Raw genomic sequence first — 15837 nt, forward strand, 5'->3', positions numbered from 1 at the left:
CTCTTTCTCTTGAATGTTTTACAACCATTTCCCTTCTTGAGTCCTGATAGCTTAGTCTTTCTGGTGCTTTTTGATTCTTGATTTGGCAGTTTGAAAGAAACATTTATTATCTGTGATTGAAAACCCCTGCATGTTCTTGCATGGTACCTATTCAATACAACTACGGTAGTAGATGATCTTGATGAAAGAGCTACTGTTCTAGCTTTTCTTTTCCATGGATAGTGAAGACTCCCTTTTTATTGTTATTTTCAAAGATTTAGTGATTCAGATTTTTAAATCCAGAAATGTTTGTGGGATGCACAGAGGTCAAGTAGCTGAGAATTTGCAGATACCATAATGATGAGCCTAGTGAAATTGTGTAAACAACTAATTCACTTGCATAGCACATGTATTAATTTATACATCTACATTGTGAACATATTGAAAACAAATTCTAGTAAATTCTAGTGTCAGTAGTGGGTAAAAAACCAAAACCCTTAATGGTGAGATGGCATGTGTCTGAAATAACTAGTGTTCGAAAAACTAAACTGATACTTTTTAATCTGTAAAGTCTCCCTGTTTTGTCCCACTCTGGTCATTATCCTTGCTTCTGTTCAAATACACTGCTTTATTCAGTTTGGAACCTAGTTATTGGTGGGAGGAAAAACTCTCTGAAGTAACCACTTGTCAGCAGATCCAAAGCTAATCTGTTCTCTTTCTCATCTGAAGAATATACTGTTAGAGGATATTTTTTCAGAATTTTATGTTTACTTCCTTTGGAGTTAGACCTGTCTTCTAACTACAGCTGTTGTTGTTACAGACATAAGAAAAATAAACTTTCTTAAAAAAGAATAAAGATTGAACTCCCAGATCATCAACTAAAATTGAGTAACTACACAGACAGTTGTATCTTTATATTAAAACATCAAACATATAAGATAATGAAGATACAGTGCATGAACAAATAAAATAGCTATTCTTTCATTCTGGGATATCCAGTGTTAAACAGAATCACTGTCTATATTGGTATCTCAAGTTCACCTCTTGACTTTATTACAGGGATTTCTGGCAGCTCCCTTATTAATGGTTAAAATAATGAGTTTTCACAAATCTTTCGTTTTTCTAACTGTTATCAAAATGCGGTTTTGTTTGAAGCAAAACAACTTTTTCTGCTGCTGTAAACATGGTACTGTTTCATCTCCCAGATGCTAGTTCATGAAGATCCAGAATTTCTGCTGTCAAAAAAGCAGTCAGTTTCTCACCCACCACAGTTTTGCTCCGTATTAGGATTTTGCTACAAATGTAGTACTGTGATGTCCAGGTTTGTGCAAATTTGAGTAATGTTTACTTAGTGTGAAGGTTTTATTGCAAACAAAAAGAGTAAAACTTGGTCTGATATGTTTTACACAGTGAAAGAATCTTATTAATATGTAATAATTTGCAGGGTTTCAGTTGCTAATTATTAAACTGTTTCATGATTTGTACAGATAAACACAAGGACTGCTCTGGTGTAACTTTACATCTGACACGTCAAAAGTGAGTATCTTTAAAAATACCCATTATTTTTTTCATCAGAATAGAAGGTATGGATTCCTTTGAAAACATGTGAAATAAAAATACTACATACTTCACAATATTAAGAAGGATTTGAAGTCATGTGACATCTGTTGGCAAAAGATAAAATTTCTGCTAAGAAATTTGACCAAGTGGTGCTATCAGTACTGAGCTAATCCAGTTTAAGAGCTCCATATTTAGAAATCTGGGACAAGAACAGCAATTATGTAGATGATAATTTTGTCATATTTCACATACTTTGCAGAAAATACTTTAAAAATTGTAGCAGTGTATAAAAAAGAGGGAGGAGGAGGTGCTGTATAACAGCTTCTTTCTCAGCCTACCTGTTTCGGATGTAATTCAACATTTCGACATTAGTGATGTTAAAATGGTATTGCATGTTTTGTCACTTGCAGTTGTGTTTTACAGAGGACTTGTTTACCAGAGCTTGGGTTTTGAATTGCAGGCAGCCTTTGATTGCTGGAATGTACCTAATGATGTCTGTGAACACTGTCATACCACCAGGCGAGAAAGGTGAGTCATCGTTCTACAAAGGAATTATATAATTTCAACGTCTGATTTATTTTTATTGCTTATTGCAGAAGAAAATTTAGTAGAGACTTCCTGAATTCTAGATGGAAAAATTAGTTACTTAATTGAACAAATTATGAAAAAATAATTATGTTGAAGATTGTATCGTATTTCCTGATGACTACATCAATAAAGGCAATCAGTGCTGTAGAAACACAATGTTGTACAAAACAATAATGATCTGTGCAACTTCGAAGTTTCTAGGGCTCCTGAGAGTATTTCTTTGATTTACTTCCATCTTAATATTTTACAAAAAAGATTCTACCTATTTTCTAATTCCTCCTTTCCTTCCTAGAAAGCCAGAAAATATTTTGAGCTCTTCTTCATCTGTATTTGTCATCCATGACATTTGCAGTTCTACTAAGAGTTCAGTTTTAATGAATGAATTCCTATCAGAAAGGAACTGCTATTTAAGAATTTTATTCCTATGTTCCTGGTTGGTTAAAAGGTCAAAATGCTGAAAAAACATTCTAAAAGAAAGTTTCCTAACAGTTTTGATTCAGAATCCTACTCAGTGGATTTTATCAGAAATTCAGTGTCGATAGTTCTAATATCCCATCTTCAGGCTAGCATGCAATGTTCTGTTTTAAGGAAGTTGAACACTGACTTTACATTTTCCTCTGTTATACCACAATTTTAAATTAGATAGTTGAGAATACCATTTATCCCATTTACACTTAACTGCCTAAATAGGATTGAGGTGGTCAAATACTCAGCTGACTCCAACTGTTTAGTGAACTCAGAAACTTGAAACATTTTAAAATTTAAATTGAAACTTAACATATTTTGCTGTTTAATATGCAAACGTATCAAATTAATCCCCCAACACCCTCCAAAATCTCTAATAAAAGGGGCAGACAAACAGTTCTGTCCCTGTTGATAGCTGCCTTCTCACGTTCAATCATATTTGCAGTTCTTAAGTAGAGCATGAGGTTTGTTAGAAAAGGAAACATGCAGACAACTCTCAGAGAGGCATCAATAGAGGGATTTTTCTGTAAGATCTTCCTTGGCAGTAACAATAGTTACTGCACCTAACACAAGTACCAGTCTTCAAACACTGTACAACACTTCACTACCAAAGTCTGTTTCTAGCCCTAGACCTCTAAGTCTGGGCCTTTAAAATAAAGCCTTCACTGTAAATTGTATTTGTTTAGAATTATATCAGTTTATTTTAATTTACCCCTGAAAGTTTACATGTTTCTTTTAAGCGTCCCTCAACATAGTCTGTAAGCAAGTGTATTACTTAATTTTGTTAAATATCAGTAGTGTACATTGGAAAAAATACTTCTGGCTTTCAGCCCAGTTTTGTATGTACGTCATCACAGAAAGTAATTTTCAACTGACCTTTACTATATTTTATTGGTTTTTATTTGCAGATGTCTTGAGTTAGACAATGCAGAAATAAAAGATGTTATATATTATCTTTTGAAATTGTCTGTTGTCCAGTGTAGGTATACTTTTTGTAAACCATACTGAATGAGTACAGTAATTTAACTTTTCTCTGTTTGATAAATAATGTGTTTGTCATTGTTTATTGCTGTCATATTTTAACAGTGGTTGATGCAGACATTGCCTGCCATTACAAAAGGTTCCCAATGCACCTTTTTGCCTATAGAGTTCATACACACAGACTAGGTAAGAGTTTTATTTCAACATAGACATACCAAATACTTAAAAGAAAAATTCTGACACTGCAGCATGTTTATGTCTCATGTTCACATGTGTATTGGTATCTTACAGGTAAAGTAGTAAGTGGGTACAGAGTGAGAAACGGTCAATGGACATTGATTGGTAGACAGAGTCCGCAACTACCACAGGTTGGTTGCTTTTGTAATTCTAACTGTAAATTTTAGTTACCTTTATTTAAAACTGAGAAACAGAATTGGAAGTCATGTGCCCACAGATCTGTGTCATGTTGTTTCCACTGGTACATGTTGTGGTGCCACTGGAAGTGAATGTTGCTAAGTATTATTGTCACAATTAGATTATGATGCAGAAACAGTTTCAGATGGGTAGCACTGTCATTCTCATCAGAGCATGACAATGTAAATGATATGACAATTTGATGTAAATGATATGAAACACTTCCACTGATTGTGGTGAATCATCCTCTCTTTCAGGCTTTCTACCCAGTAGAACATCCGGTAGATGTGAGCTATGATGACATCCTGGCAGCCAGATGTGTGTTCAGTGGGGAAGGCAGAACTACAGAGACACATATAGGGTAAATTTTGTCTCTTTGCTCCTAACCAAGTTTTTCCAGGGTACTGGTTATATGAAGAAATGTATTTGTTTCATGTCTTCTTCCAAGGTAATTCTAAGACATGTTTTCTACCAGAATGTTTTGTTTTGCTTCTAGTCTGTTCAAGATTTAACTGTACACAATGTTCACTGACTTTGCTTACGTGAATATTCGCTTTGCTGAAGTGTTCAGAATATTTCTCCAGTGAAGCTTTGCTGCCAAACACCTTAGTCAGATGTTGGGCTTAGAGAAGGCTAGAGAATATCAATTCTAGAAAATACATTTTTAACAAGGTGACATTATTGACTGTTTATAGTGAAATAATAAAGCTTCCCAATTTCTCTGCATTATTCCAGAAAAAAAGTTTATAGTTTGACCTGTTGTAAAATCTAACCTTAAAAATTTGGACCAGTACACCAGTTAACTTTTTTCCATATGAAAATATACAGACTTTTACGAAGAACAATCAAACCAGAAATTAATAACAATGATAAAAAGGAAAATCTGAATGATGTTAGTCAGTGATGCTATTCAGCTGCAGATGGCAGACGTAGCCCTACAAGATCAAGTTGACAAATACAGCTATAAAAATAGATGTAATATTAATACTCTCTTAACTGTCTCTGGCTCTTTGAACTATAGTCTATTGCATATGTAGAAATATGAAGATGCCCTGCAGAAATCTCTCCAGTCTGTGAGTATGTGCTGCAGCATCCCAAGGAAAGAGATTTTAATGCACCGAGAACCCTAAGATTGCATCTCAGTAGAGGGTTCAACATGGATTTATGACCTTGCACTGAATAGTTAAAATACTGATGAGTAACAGCTGAGGTAAAATGAGTTGAGAAGAGGTTTTTACAAAGGTCATAACACTAAAAAAAATTATCTAAAACCTTGATTTAATTGCTGATCTTTTATTTGCAAGTTTGAAAAGTTTCTGTCACATTTCTGGAACTTGCAAAAATAGTTCCTGTTTGCTGAATAATCCTTACAGTTTAAGGAACAGTCCTAGGACAATTTAGGGTATATTATATTTCTTTCAATGTACTAGTATGCTTTCAATGGGAAAAGTCTCTGTCCTTTTCATTACAGTTATTGTTATCATTATAAATAGTATTTTATTATTTTTATGTATATTATTGTTATATCACATATAAATATATAGTATAAATAACATTATTTATTACTACTATTACTAGTATTTTTAGTATTACTATTTTTCAGTGTTATTTATTTATTATTATTTGGTAGTATTATACTTTACCACAAGTTTTACGTCACCCCACTCTGAGGTGGGCAGGACTGGGGAGAGTGCGGGCCTTTGTGGTACTTAGTTGCCATTTGTAATTAAACCAACACAAATGCTTAGACAGTAACATGTGTCAGGTGAACCAGGTTTCATGTGGTTTCCATATCCCCTTTTCTGTTGAAGTTTTAAAGAGGAAGCAATTATAGTGGCAGATATTGGAGGTCCAGCAGTGAAGTTAATGCTTTCTAAGAGCTTAAGCAGAGCTTGCCCAGTCCGAGCCTCATTTTTGTGGTCTCCAAGGGATGCTAAACTTTCAATGCATGGAAAAATACCAATTCCCCTTTTGAAACAGTCTCTTCTCCTCTGTTCCCCGTGTCTCGCCTCTGGCTTGTATCATTATTGTTGCTATGGTGAACAAATGAATGCTGCAGGATGCTGCTGGAAAAGTCAGTGCTGACGTCTTTTGAAAACAGCTAATAGGCCACCCCTGTATCTCTTTTATGAGTGTGGCTTACTGGTTAGTTGTGAAAGTTAATTAAAAAATCTCAATGTAAACCCCTTTATTTTGGAAACTTGTCTTTAAAAATCCTAGTTTATTCCATTGTTAGCATTGTAGTTCTAAATAAAAGGTGTCACCTTATATGGCAGAGGAAAAAACAGGAACAGATCACAGTTGTAGAGAGCCCTGTATGGTCTGCTTCACAAAGTAATATTTTTCAAAAAAAAATCTTCTTGTACCAGCTGTTTTTTCTATTGAAGACAGGATTATGCAGTAGTACAAAAGAACCTCTTCTGTTTCAAATACACGCACAACATTTATCAAAGAACTGTATTTTGCTAGTGTTTAATCATTCCCCTTGCACTCATGTTTTTGTTACAGAAGCTTACAAACAAGTTATTCTCAAGATGACAGTGCTGTATTCTCTTTAAGAGATACTTATGGTATCTTAATATGTAATGAAATTAAGGTTTGCTGCTTTAGAACCAGTGTGAACATGGGAGCAGGGGGAAGATTTGTCATAAAACATAGCCACTGACATCAAACATAGATGTTATTTGCAATACTTTCAAATTACATTTGCCCAAGATTGACAGAGAAGTGTATGAATAGTGATGTAATGAATGATGCAATTCTGTCATATTTCATCAGAATGTGTGCATAGTTAATGGCACTGTGTGGACTGGAGTATACTGGGGAAACGAGAAGGAAGAGCTGTTTAAATAGGTGGTGCAATTTTCTGTAGAATCAAAGCAAAATTGTTAGGAATTTCTGAGGTACATGGGGAGTTTGTGCAAACTGGTATTCTCCAGTATCAACGAAAAGAAACTTCTGGTATTCGCTGCAGTGAAGCTATTACATGTTTTAGCATGGGACTTCTAAATGTTTCATTGCTACTTTTTAATATTCTATTAAACAAGTAGGATGAATTAAATAACAGCTATATTCAAGTCCTTTTTTCTAATTGCCACATCTTTTCTGTTGTGTAGGGGTACAGCCAATGACGAAATGTGTAATTTTTACATTATGTACTATATGGAAGCCAAGCATGCTGTCTCATATATGACCTGCACTCAGAATGCAAACCCTGAGATGTTCAGAAATATTCCACAGGAGGCAAATATTCCTATTCCAGTCAAGTCTGACATGCTGAAGATGACACATGGGCATCATGAAGGTGAGAAATACTTGCAATCCATTTTATTCAGGTTGTCTTACCCTCACTGATGTGTTTCCCTGTGTTGTTTTGATATGCAAAATTCTCATAAAGAGGTAATGCAATTCTGCATAAAATTCAAATTGCAAACTAATAAACCCTTATGGGATTCTACTGGTCGTTTTGGTGGAAATATCTGCTATAGTCTTTTGTCCATTTCTTCCTAATGTTGACTTCCAACTTTCAACATTTTTATAGCTCTATGGTCTATATACCCTAAAGATTGGCCTCTTTTTCTGTGATAAACTTTATATTAACAATTTTTTAATGTTTGCTTTATCTTTTATCTATTTCCTACAAAACTGAATTGTAACATTTCCATAGTTTTTCGGATCCCACTGCCTTGTTATGGAAGGAATTGAATGTTTACATGGAACACGAGTAGGCATATAAGCTGCAGCAACAGTATTATACAGAAGTAATCTTACTACTGCATTGGTTGGTAAACCTAGAATGGATATGCTCATTTCAGAAGAGCATTTTTTTTCCCCAGTAGGGAAGTACTCAATTGTCTTCACACACAGAGGTTAACATCATATCCTAAAACCCATTTTTCAAAAACCAAGGATAGTGATACAAGTTCCTTGCTGCAGCAGGCCAAAAATGAAGAGGAAGAGATTTTGGATCACAGTGTGTGCTTGTTTATTTCTATGCATATTTTTTATTTCTGTGTTTATTTCTATTTCTATGTTCGAAGGACAAATCTTAATTTTTTATTCCAGTTCTTTTGCTACGGCATTTTTTGGTACAACTGCTATGGATAGATAAAAATACAAAATGTTCATTTTAGAGGGGCATTTTTTCCTCAGTAGGGAGATACTCAATTCCCTTCACATGCAGGGGTTAACATCATATTCTAAACCTATTTTTCAGAAGCCAAGGATAGTGATACAAGTTCTTTGCTGCATCAGGCAAAAAAAGAAGAGAAAGACATTTTGGATCAGGGTAGGTACTTGTTTATTTCTATGTCAAGTGAAGGACTCACTAATGTAAAATACTGATAAATTATATCCTGATTGCTAATGAGTTATAAATTTTTTAAAAATGCTATATAAATAATAATACAAAAAGAATAGTCTACCACTGATCTCTAACCTTGCAAATAAAATTTATTAGTGCGTTTTAATCTTATTAGTTTTTCCTGTTCTTTAATTTTTCTAACAAAGGTTATAATGTATGTGTACGTGCATATATCCTATAGTAACGCTCTGCTCTTAGCTCTTCAGTGATTTCTCAGTTTGTATTACTACATATGTAACAGGGAAAAATGTTCTTTTGCTTCAGTATTGTACATGCAGTGAATTGAGTGCAGCTAATGTTTAATAGTGAATTATTTTTAATTGTGTTTGTGTATATGTGCAGATATGCCTAACAACTCATGCAGAAATGTGTGTAGTACTTAGTTGCAGAAAAAAAATCCAGGACTGTTATAAACCTTTTAGAAATATTCTGAATATTATTTATGTTTCAGAGATACATTAATACTGTACTTTAAAGTTCTTTTGATTCATATGCTATTAGATAAATAATGCTTAAAATCAAGATTTCTTGGCACTAAGGAGAAAATGTCTCATCAGCTACAGTTTCATACTGTTTTCATTGAACAGTGTTGAAGTTCAAAGACTAAATAAAGGCAAATTTCCTTTTGCCTTTAAGAAGAGCAAAGATTGGGGCAGCATTTAAAATTTTTGATAATGTCTCACAAAGGGGTTAGATTTTCTGTGTACTCTGCCGATCTGCAGAGTCAACTCAATTAAGTTACAGTTACATAAAAAGTAGCTTCTAGAGTGTAAAATCATCTTACTGAAAGTACACTGAACTATTAGGGACAATATTTGCAATGATGTACCTAAAATTTATCTTAGTCAATTCAAGATGTGTTTTTTAAGAAAGAAAAACAATTCAAACTCCTTAAGCATGTTTCAGAACAGAATGAACTATTTGCTTCCAAATTTACATCAAGATTTATGCTGGCAAGCTGCTTCACCCTTATATTACTAATAAGTGCTTTGACATTTGGTCAAGGTTCTGGTTATCTCTGTGTTTTATTGAATTCTTTATTGTTTGAAAAAAATTAGTGAAACAAGGTCCTGCTTTTACAATCTTTTTCATTTGTCTTTGAAATGTACTTCAAAGGCACATTTCTGCAATGCAGTTTGGTTTGCTGAGACCACTGTTTAGTATATATCCTCATCTAATGTGTTTCTATGGAAACACAGTGCATTGTTTTGTCCATTTGAAATCAGTTGGGTTCATGATATGACATAGCAAAATGCAGGAGTTGCCATGAGAGAATTTCATTTCATGTTCTTAATTGTTAGCTTAAGGTAAATTCTCCTGTCATTTACAGGAGCCTGTCTTCAATTTTATATTGATACAGCTCTAACTTCAGTTGAATTATATCTGAGTCAGAAAAAAAAAAAAAAAAAAAAAAAAAAAAAAGGAAAAATCAGATCAGGTTTGGGTTTATTTTTGTCTCCAAAGAGGGAAAGTTGGGTGGCTGGTTTAGAAAGTGTGTTTTGGTGAGCACCTGATAAGATACACTGGGAAAACCAGGCGCTGAAAACGGTACGCTAAAATGTGCCTATAAAAGTTTCATAGCAATTGGAATCGGTTTTATGGGACAAATCCGTTTTATGCAGTTGTGCTGCCAACTTGTCCATCTCCTCAAGTAAATTTAGTGAGTTAACCAACACCAGCCAAATTTGAACAAGACCTTAGTGACCAGAAAATTCTACAGGTTGGAGGGAGGGGCAGGGGGGGACAGAAGAAAATAGCTTAACCACCAAGGCTAAGGTCATTATACAAATATTCATACTTTCAGTGAGATAAAGGACATAACTCTTTCCCTTTATGGTCTGGTATGACATACTTATACCTTTGTGGTCTGGTATGACATACATTTGATAACCTTATCTACAAAACACAGAGCTACCAAAACTGAGGCTTTGATTAGTTCCATTGCTCCTGAGCTGTTGCTCAGTAAGTTGAGCCTTTGATTTGCTCTGAAGAAAGCACTTCAACAATTTTTCCATAATTTTTTGGTTTATCTTGCATGTGTTTCTTCCCTCTATGATTCATTACGTTGTAGCAACTTATGTTTCCCTTCTTAGTTTCAGGTGACTGAAGTAAACACTGTTCCTTCACTGAAACTGAAATAGTTGTTGAATTATGCTGCCATGGAGGTACTTACAAATCTGGAGGTTAGAGGTGTCCTCACAGAGACAATTTTTATGTCAGTATTCTTAAATCTAGGCTTTTGCCTCAAAAAGGAAAAAAATCCTGCTATGTATCTGCCTGCTAATACTGTGAATATCATGTGTTGACCTGGGCATAGGTTTAGTTGTACCTCCTACCACACACCGGCAGTTTATTATATTGGTACCTCCAGGTGTTATCACGGCTTTTACATTAAATTTTCAATTTCATCATCTTCACTCATCAGAAGCACATTAATAAGCAATGCAAATATATTGAAATCAGCAGTAAACATCACAAAGCAAAGCAGCACTCCACGTGAAGACAAAGCTAAATCCCTATTGTGTTAAAATTTAACTGAACTTACCTTAATGAAAGTGACCTTGTTATATTGCTTCTGAAACAGCAGCATCATTGTTTGGTGAAGGTAAACTGTGCATAGGAAGTGAATTATTGTAGGAAATACAATTGATTTAAACATTTGTGCATATTGCAGAGTTTGCTATTCCTGCTGAAGCATAAGGTCCGTAGTAAAACAAATACTATGTATGTTTATTTTTTGTTCATCAGTAGAAGATTCATTAAATTATACTCAATAGAGACAGTAGTGCAAAAAACATTTATTTGTCAGCATTCACCATCTGTGCTATATGTCTTTACCTGTGGAAAAAAGGCCTAAATGTGTTTCATTCTGCTTGTTCATCACTTTCCTGTCTGTAAGCTGTGGCATAATATAGTATAATGGAGTTCTGGTTTGTTTTGGTGTGCAAGCAGTGAAGCAACCTTTGCTACAGAGAAATTTCACTGCTGGTGTACCTGAAGGCTGTGCATATAAACAATAAAAACATAATAGCAAGAGTAGTTTCTTTAAAACAAGTAAGGAATAGACAGGTGATGGTTAATCATATGTCCAGTATTTAGTTTGTTGGCTGGCTCACAATTTGATATGTCATCAGATGTAATCATAAACTTTTTGAAGGAGAAGGGGCAGATTTTTTTCCTGATAAAATAAATATAATTATGTTCAAATGTTTTAAAGCAAAATTTGAGGATGGCTTGAGTTAAAATTTGACTAGCAGCATAGAAACCAAAAATTAGATTTTGGTTTTGTTTTGGAAGAGTGTGTGTAGGCCTGTATACATTACTTATACATATATGGGAGAGAAAAGAGAATTTACATTTTACTTTTGATACTATGTTTATTGTGACACCTATAAAAGTATGTTTTTACTTCTTTCTGACTTAGGGAACTTAGAAGTTAGTATCAAAATAGTTACATATTTTTTGCCTCTGGTGACAAAATCTGAAGTGAGAGTCAAAGTTGCAGTTCTTTTGCTCTCAATATTAGTCAGTTGTACTGCCAGTATAGTGGGTTTTTTCCTTTATCTCTCGTTATTTCATGATTGCCATGAGAACAAGTTATTCCAGGAGTTCAGATGGGAAAGTTCAACGTAAGTGAACTTAAGATCTCTCTTTTGAAATGTCTCAGATAGGCTCATATGACCCCCTTTTTCACAGCTGAGTGGTTTAACTGGAATCCTGTTAAACCTACTATATTTAAAATAATATTACAGTTCGAGTCAGCATTCAGAAGTTACTGAGCTGAGAAACTGAAATGTCTGAGTTGTTCAGTTGTACATTTCTGTGAAAAACTCACACAATAAAAATGTACTGAATGAGGGTTTTTTGTATCGGGGGTAGAAATTTCCAATTGATTTAAGTGGAAGAAGAAAGTATAGCTCCTCCTTTTTCTGCCTCATCTCTGTTTTGCTTCCTCAAGATAAAAAAAAAGGGCAGGGGGAATGTGAAGGGAGGCCTACAATGTCTTGTGGGATAGATGTGGAAGAGGAAAAGCAAATCAGTGTGCAGGCAGGTACTTAGTTTTTCAAGCAGAGCAGCAACTTTCAATGAAGTGGTGTATTTTTTTCGTAGTATTACATGAGAAATCTGTGCAAGGAGCATCAACCAATATGAGATGTGATGTGTTTTTATGCCAGCATGAGTTACATTACTTTCTAAAATGATCTTGTCATAATTTTGAGAGGAGTTCAGTTTGGAAGGTAGTTTAAAATTCTTAGGAGAGGCTCAAACCAGAAGACAGATTCACTTTCCAGTATTGATGTGGGATGCGTAGAATGAAATTAGAGACAATTTTAGAATAAGGCCAGACATATAAGAAAGTCTTTAGATGTTTTCAAGCTTGGGATGCATGTTTGGTGCTCAGAGATAATATGAGGTCCCTTAAATAGAGTACAAAAGTAAGATAAAAGTGACTGAATTAAACCTTGGAAGACAATGCTACTGAAAGACACTCAGAGTGATACACACCATTAGAGAATTGTAATTAGGAAGACTTGGAATCTCAGGGGATTTGCTTGCTGTTTCAGCACTGAGTGATCTTGCTCGAAGTTGTAAATAAAAGATGAGCCTTTGATTTGGTTAGGATAAGGTTATTCATAATCTCTATGAAAGCATCTTCAGCACATACCTAAGCAGGAAAGGCGTAGAACAAGCATGGAAAGAAGTAATTTTAAATTCAGTCTTCACTGTCTGATACCTGGTTTATGTTCTCTGGTTCTTAAAATTGTAGAGGGATATTTCCTGTGTATTTTCCATAATATAAAGGCTACTTATCAATGAAAACTACAAAAACAGCTTTTAATGTCATTAATGTGTCTGAAGAAATGGAAGTGTACACTGTATTAGTAGAGGAAGAGTTCAGAGAAATTATGTAGTCATATCACAAATTTAAACCAAACCGACATTATTTATTTTTGTGGTTGTTGACAAAATGTTTTCCTTTTTTATTTTCCTGTCTTTTGGTGTTTTTCTTTAATAAAGCATAATGAGGCTTAAAAGAAAGAAATTGAAGATAGCAGAACTACTCTTCATAATAAACATACCCTCACATATGTTTTGTGAGATTAAATGTATTTAAAAGTATGTACTGCATGAAATAGAAATTTGAGCAGAACTGGTGTACCCTGTGCCTGAATTACCAATGTCTGTAACATATTGAAATGAACACAGTAAGGTCCTGTGTAGTAAAACCATTGTGTTTATTACTAGTCGTCTAGCAGTAGCTGGTGAATATATTTTATTGTAACAAAATGATTGGTGCTTGTCGTGAACTTACTACTGGTTGGGAAGGAAAGAAAAGAATAGGGCAGTTAGGTATCTATCTGCAAGGGACTTTGGATTTGAGTATCAGGTTCTGCTTTTCTGATGAAGAACACGTGCTTGTAACAAAGTGTGATCCTCAGTGAAGATTCTTTGTCTTCCGTCATACCGAGCTTTAACATTTCCCAGTTAGAAACTCCTATAACCCATTAATTTTAAAAACTGTGCTTGGACTTTCAAAACATTTCTACATTAAAATATTTTGACAGATGAAGAAAAACAAAGTTGAATAAAAACCAAAGAAAGTGCATTTACATTGCAGTAGTAGTAAAACCCTTTGTTAGGGACATGCAGACAGCGAAAAAAGAGAAATTTTTTTTTTTTTTAACCTTTTCTTCTATCCTTTTTTTAGCTCTGTAAGCTGCTTAGAAATGCCTTGAGAGCAGATGTGATTCCTGGTTCTTCAGACATGTCAGTTTGGCTGCGCTATAAGTGCACATTACTTAGGGCAGTGAGGATGGCCAAGAATCTCTAGAGCAGCTTAATCTTTTCATTTCCTATCTATTTCTTTCAGCCCCTCAAATCCCTTTAAAAAGAACACAGCCTTAATATTATATAATATTTTTTGGTTCTCATGTATCCTTGCAATGCTTTCATCAAAGCAACAGAGTCTATCATGATTTGCACGAAAAATAATAGCAGACTAGAAGACATTTTGGAAATTGTTTTGACCTGTTACGTCAAACTGTGTCCAGTGTCATTTGAAACAGGCATTAGACTTTGTTCACTTATGCATTGTCTTTCCATGTCTTTCTTCCCTTCTTTTCTACCAGCAATGTTGTCTTATATATGCCTCTTACAATGACCTTGGTAGCTTCATCTAGGAGCCAAAGATGGCAAAGAAAAATAATATAACATAGACATTACATGAGATTCAAAGTGAGCCAAAGTCATAGTTGTTGTTCATGTCGTTTAGACCATGATTTCTGTACTTAGGAAGAGGCAGAAGCCCTGACCACTTTTGCGAGTTGAACTCACTAAACAAGATACATGCAGTCTTAGAATACACTCTATTTTATTCAGAGATAATTGGGAAGCTCAAAGTCAACTATGAAAGGTTGTTTCCTGATTCTATTAGGATAGGACAAAGTCATAAGTTTGGAAGGAACAACATAAAGTCTGGAATACCAGTAACAGACTGGGGAGCCTATCTGAACCATCTCAGTGAAACATTATGATAAAAATACAGATTCTGGAGATGAAAATTCTCAGACACCACTACAGTGTCTTACCTTTTTTTCTAAAATGCAGCAAAATGAGTTTCACCTATGTATCTTAACAGGTGCTCATTCAGGCTCTCTGGACAGGCTTACCGTGGCTGAAATTCCCATCTATCTAGCTTGATCCTGCAGCACCATGGCTAGATACTTCATCTAAACTGGAAACTGGTGCTTCCAACAGCACAATGCTGTGCTGATGAAGGACCATGGACAGCGACTGCTCACTGCAAATTGGGGAACTTGGCCTCTAGCATTGGAAAAAAAGGACTGGTTTTAGACATAGAATCGTAGAACATCTTGATTTGGAAGAGACTTTTAAGGATCATTAAAACCAACTCCCTGCTCATCACAGGACTACCTAAACCACATGACTAAAAACATTACATAAATAAACTGCTTTGTTAACCTTAAACTAATCTGACCTTGTATTGAGATCAGATGAAGTTCTCATGTTTTTCAATTAAGTTGCCAATGTTATGATTTTATTTGTTTGTATGACTGTTTACCAAAACACTGTTCTGTAAAAGAGTTTTGGTAGTGTCAAACCACCGTCAGAAGTTTAAACTTACTGGAATATGGTTGTGCATCGTTTAATTCTGGAGATGCTGGTCTTGACTTCTGTCACTTCTTCCAGAAGAGAGTAAACTTGTAGGTATTTGTAACCAATCATCTTTTTTGTAGAATAAAGTGTTTTGATAGCTTACCCATAAGAGGTGCCTGTAAGTATTCTCTCTGAAAGTGACCTAATCAAGCAGCTTCACAGGGACTGCACTGGTAGAATTCATTTTTTTCAATAAGAGCGAGTTGTTTATTCACCCTTGTCTTTGTCTAGTCACACCCAGGCATTCTAAAGGCCAGGCTGACTCATCTCAAACAAGACCAAACAGATGACACATTGCATCTCACTGG

At 34.8% G+C, this 15837-nt stretch overlaps 1 protein-coding gene across 7 annotated transcripts in view; it reads left to right on the forward strand.

The window, feature by feature from the left end:
- Nucleotides 1-15837, forward strand: part of PAM (peptidylglycine alpha-amidating monooxygenase) — a 119445-nt gene that overhangs the window by 76704 nt on the left and 26904 nt on the right. For all 7 annotated transcript variants that reach the window (XM_050328376.1, XM_050328377.1, XM_050328375.1 and 4 more), the window contains exons 8-14: nt 1467-1515; nt 2000-2067; nt 3679-3759; nt 3865-3941; nt 4245-4348; nt 7104-7291; nt 8204-8275. In XM_050328376.1, the coding sequence (XP_050184333.1) occupies nt 1467-1515; nt 2000-2067; nt 3679-3759; nt 3865-3941; nt 4245-4348; nt 7104-7291; nt 8204-8275 (639 nt within the window). The remainder of the gene's footprint in view (nt 1-1466; nt 1516-1999; nt 2068-3678; nt 3760-3864; nt 3942-4244; nt 4349-7103; nt 7292-8203; nt 8276-15837) is intronic.

Source organism: Myiozetetes cayanensis, unplaced genomic scaffold, assembly GCF_022539395.1.
Source record: "Myiozetetes cayanensis isolate MyiCay16 unplaced genomic scaffold, myiCay2020 scf4, whole genome shotgun sequence".
Lineage (NCBI taxonomy): Eukaryota > Metazoa > Chordata > Aves > Passeriformes > Tyrannidae > Myiozetetes > Myiozetetes cayanensis.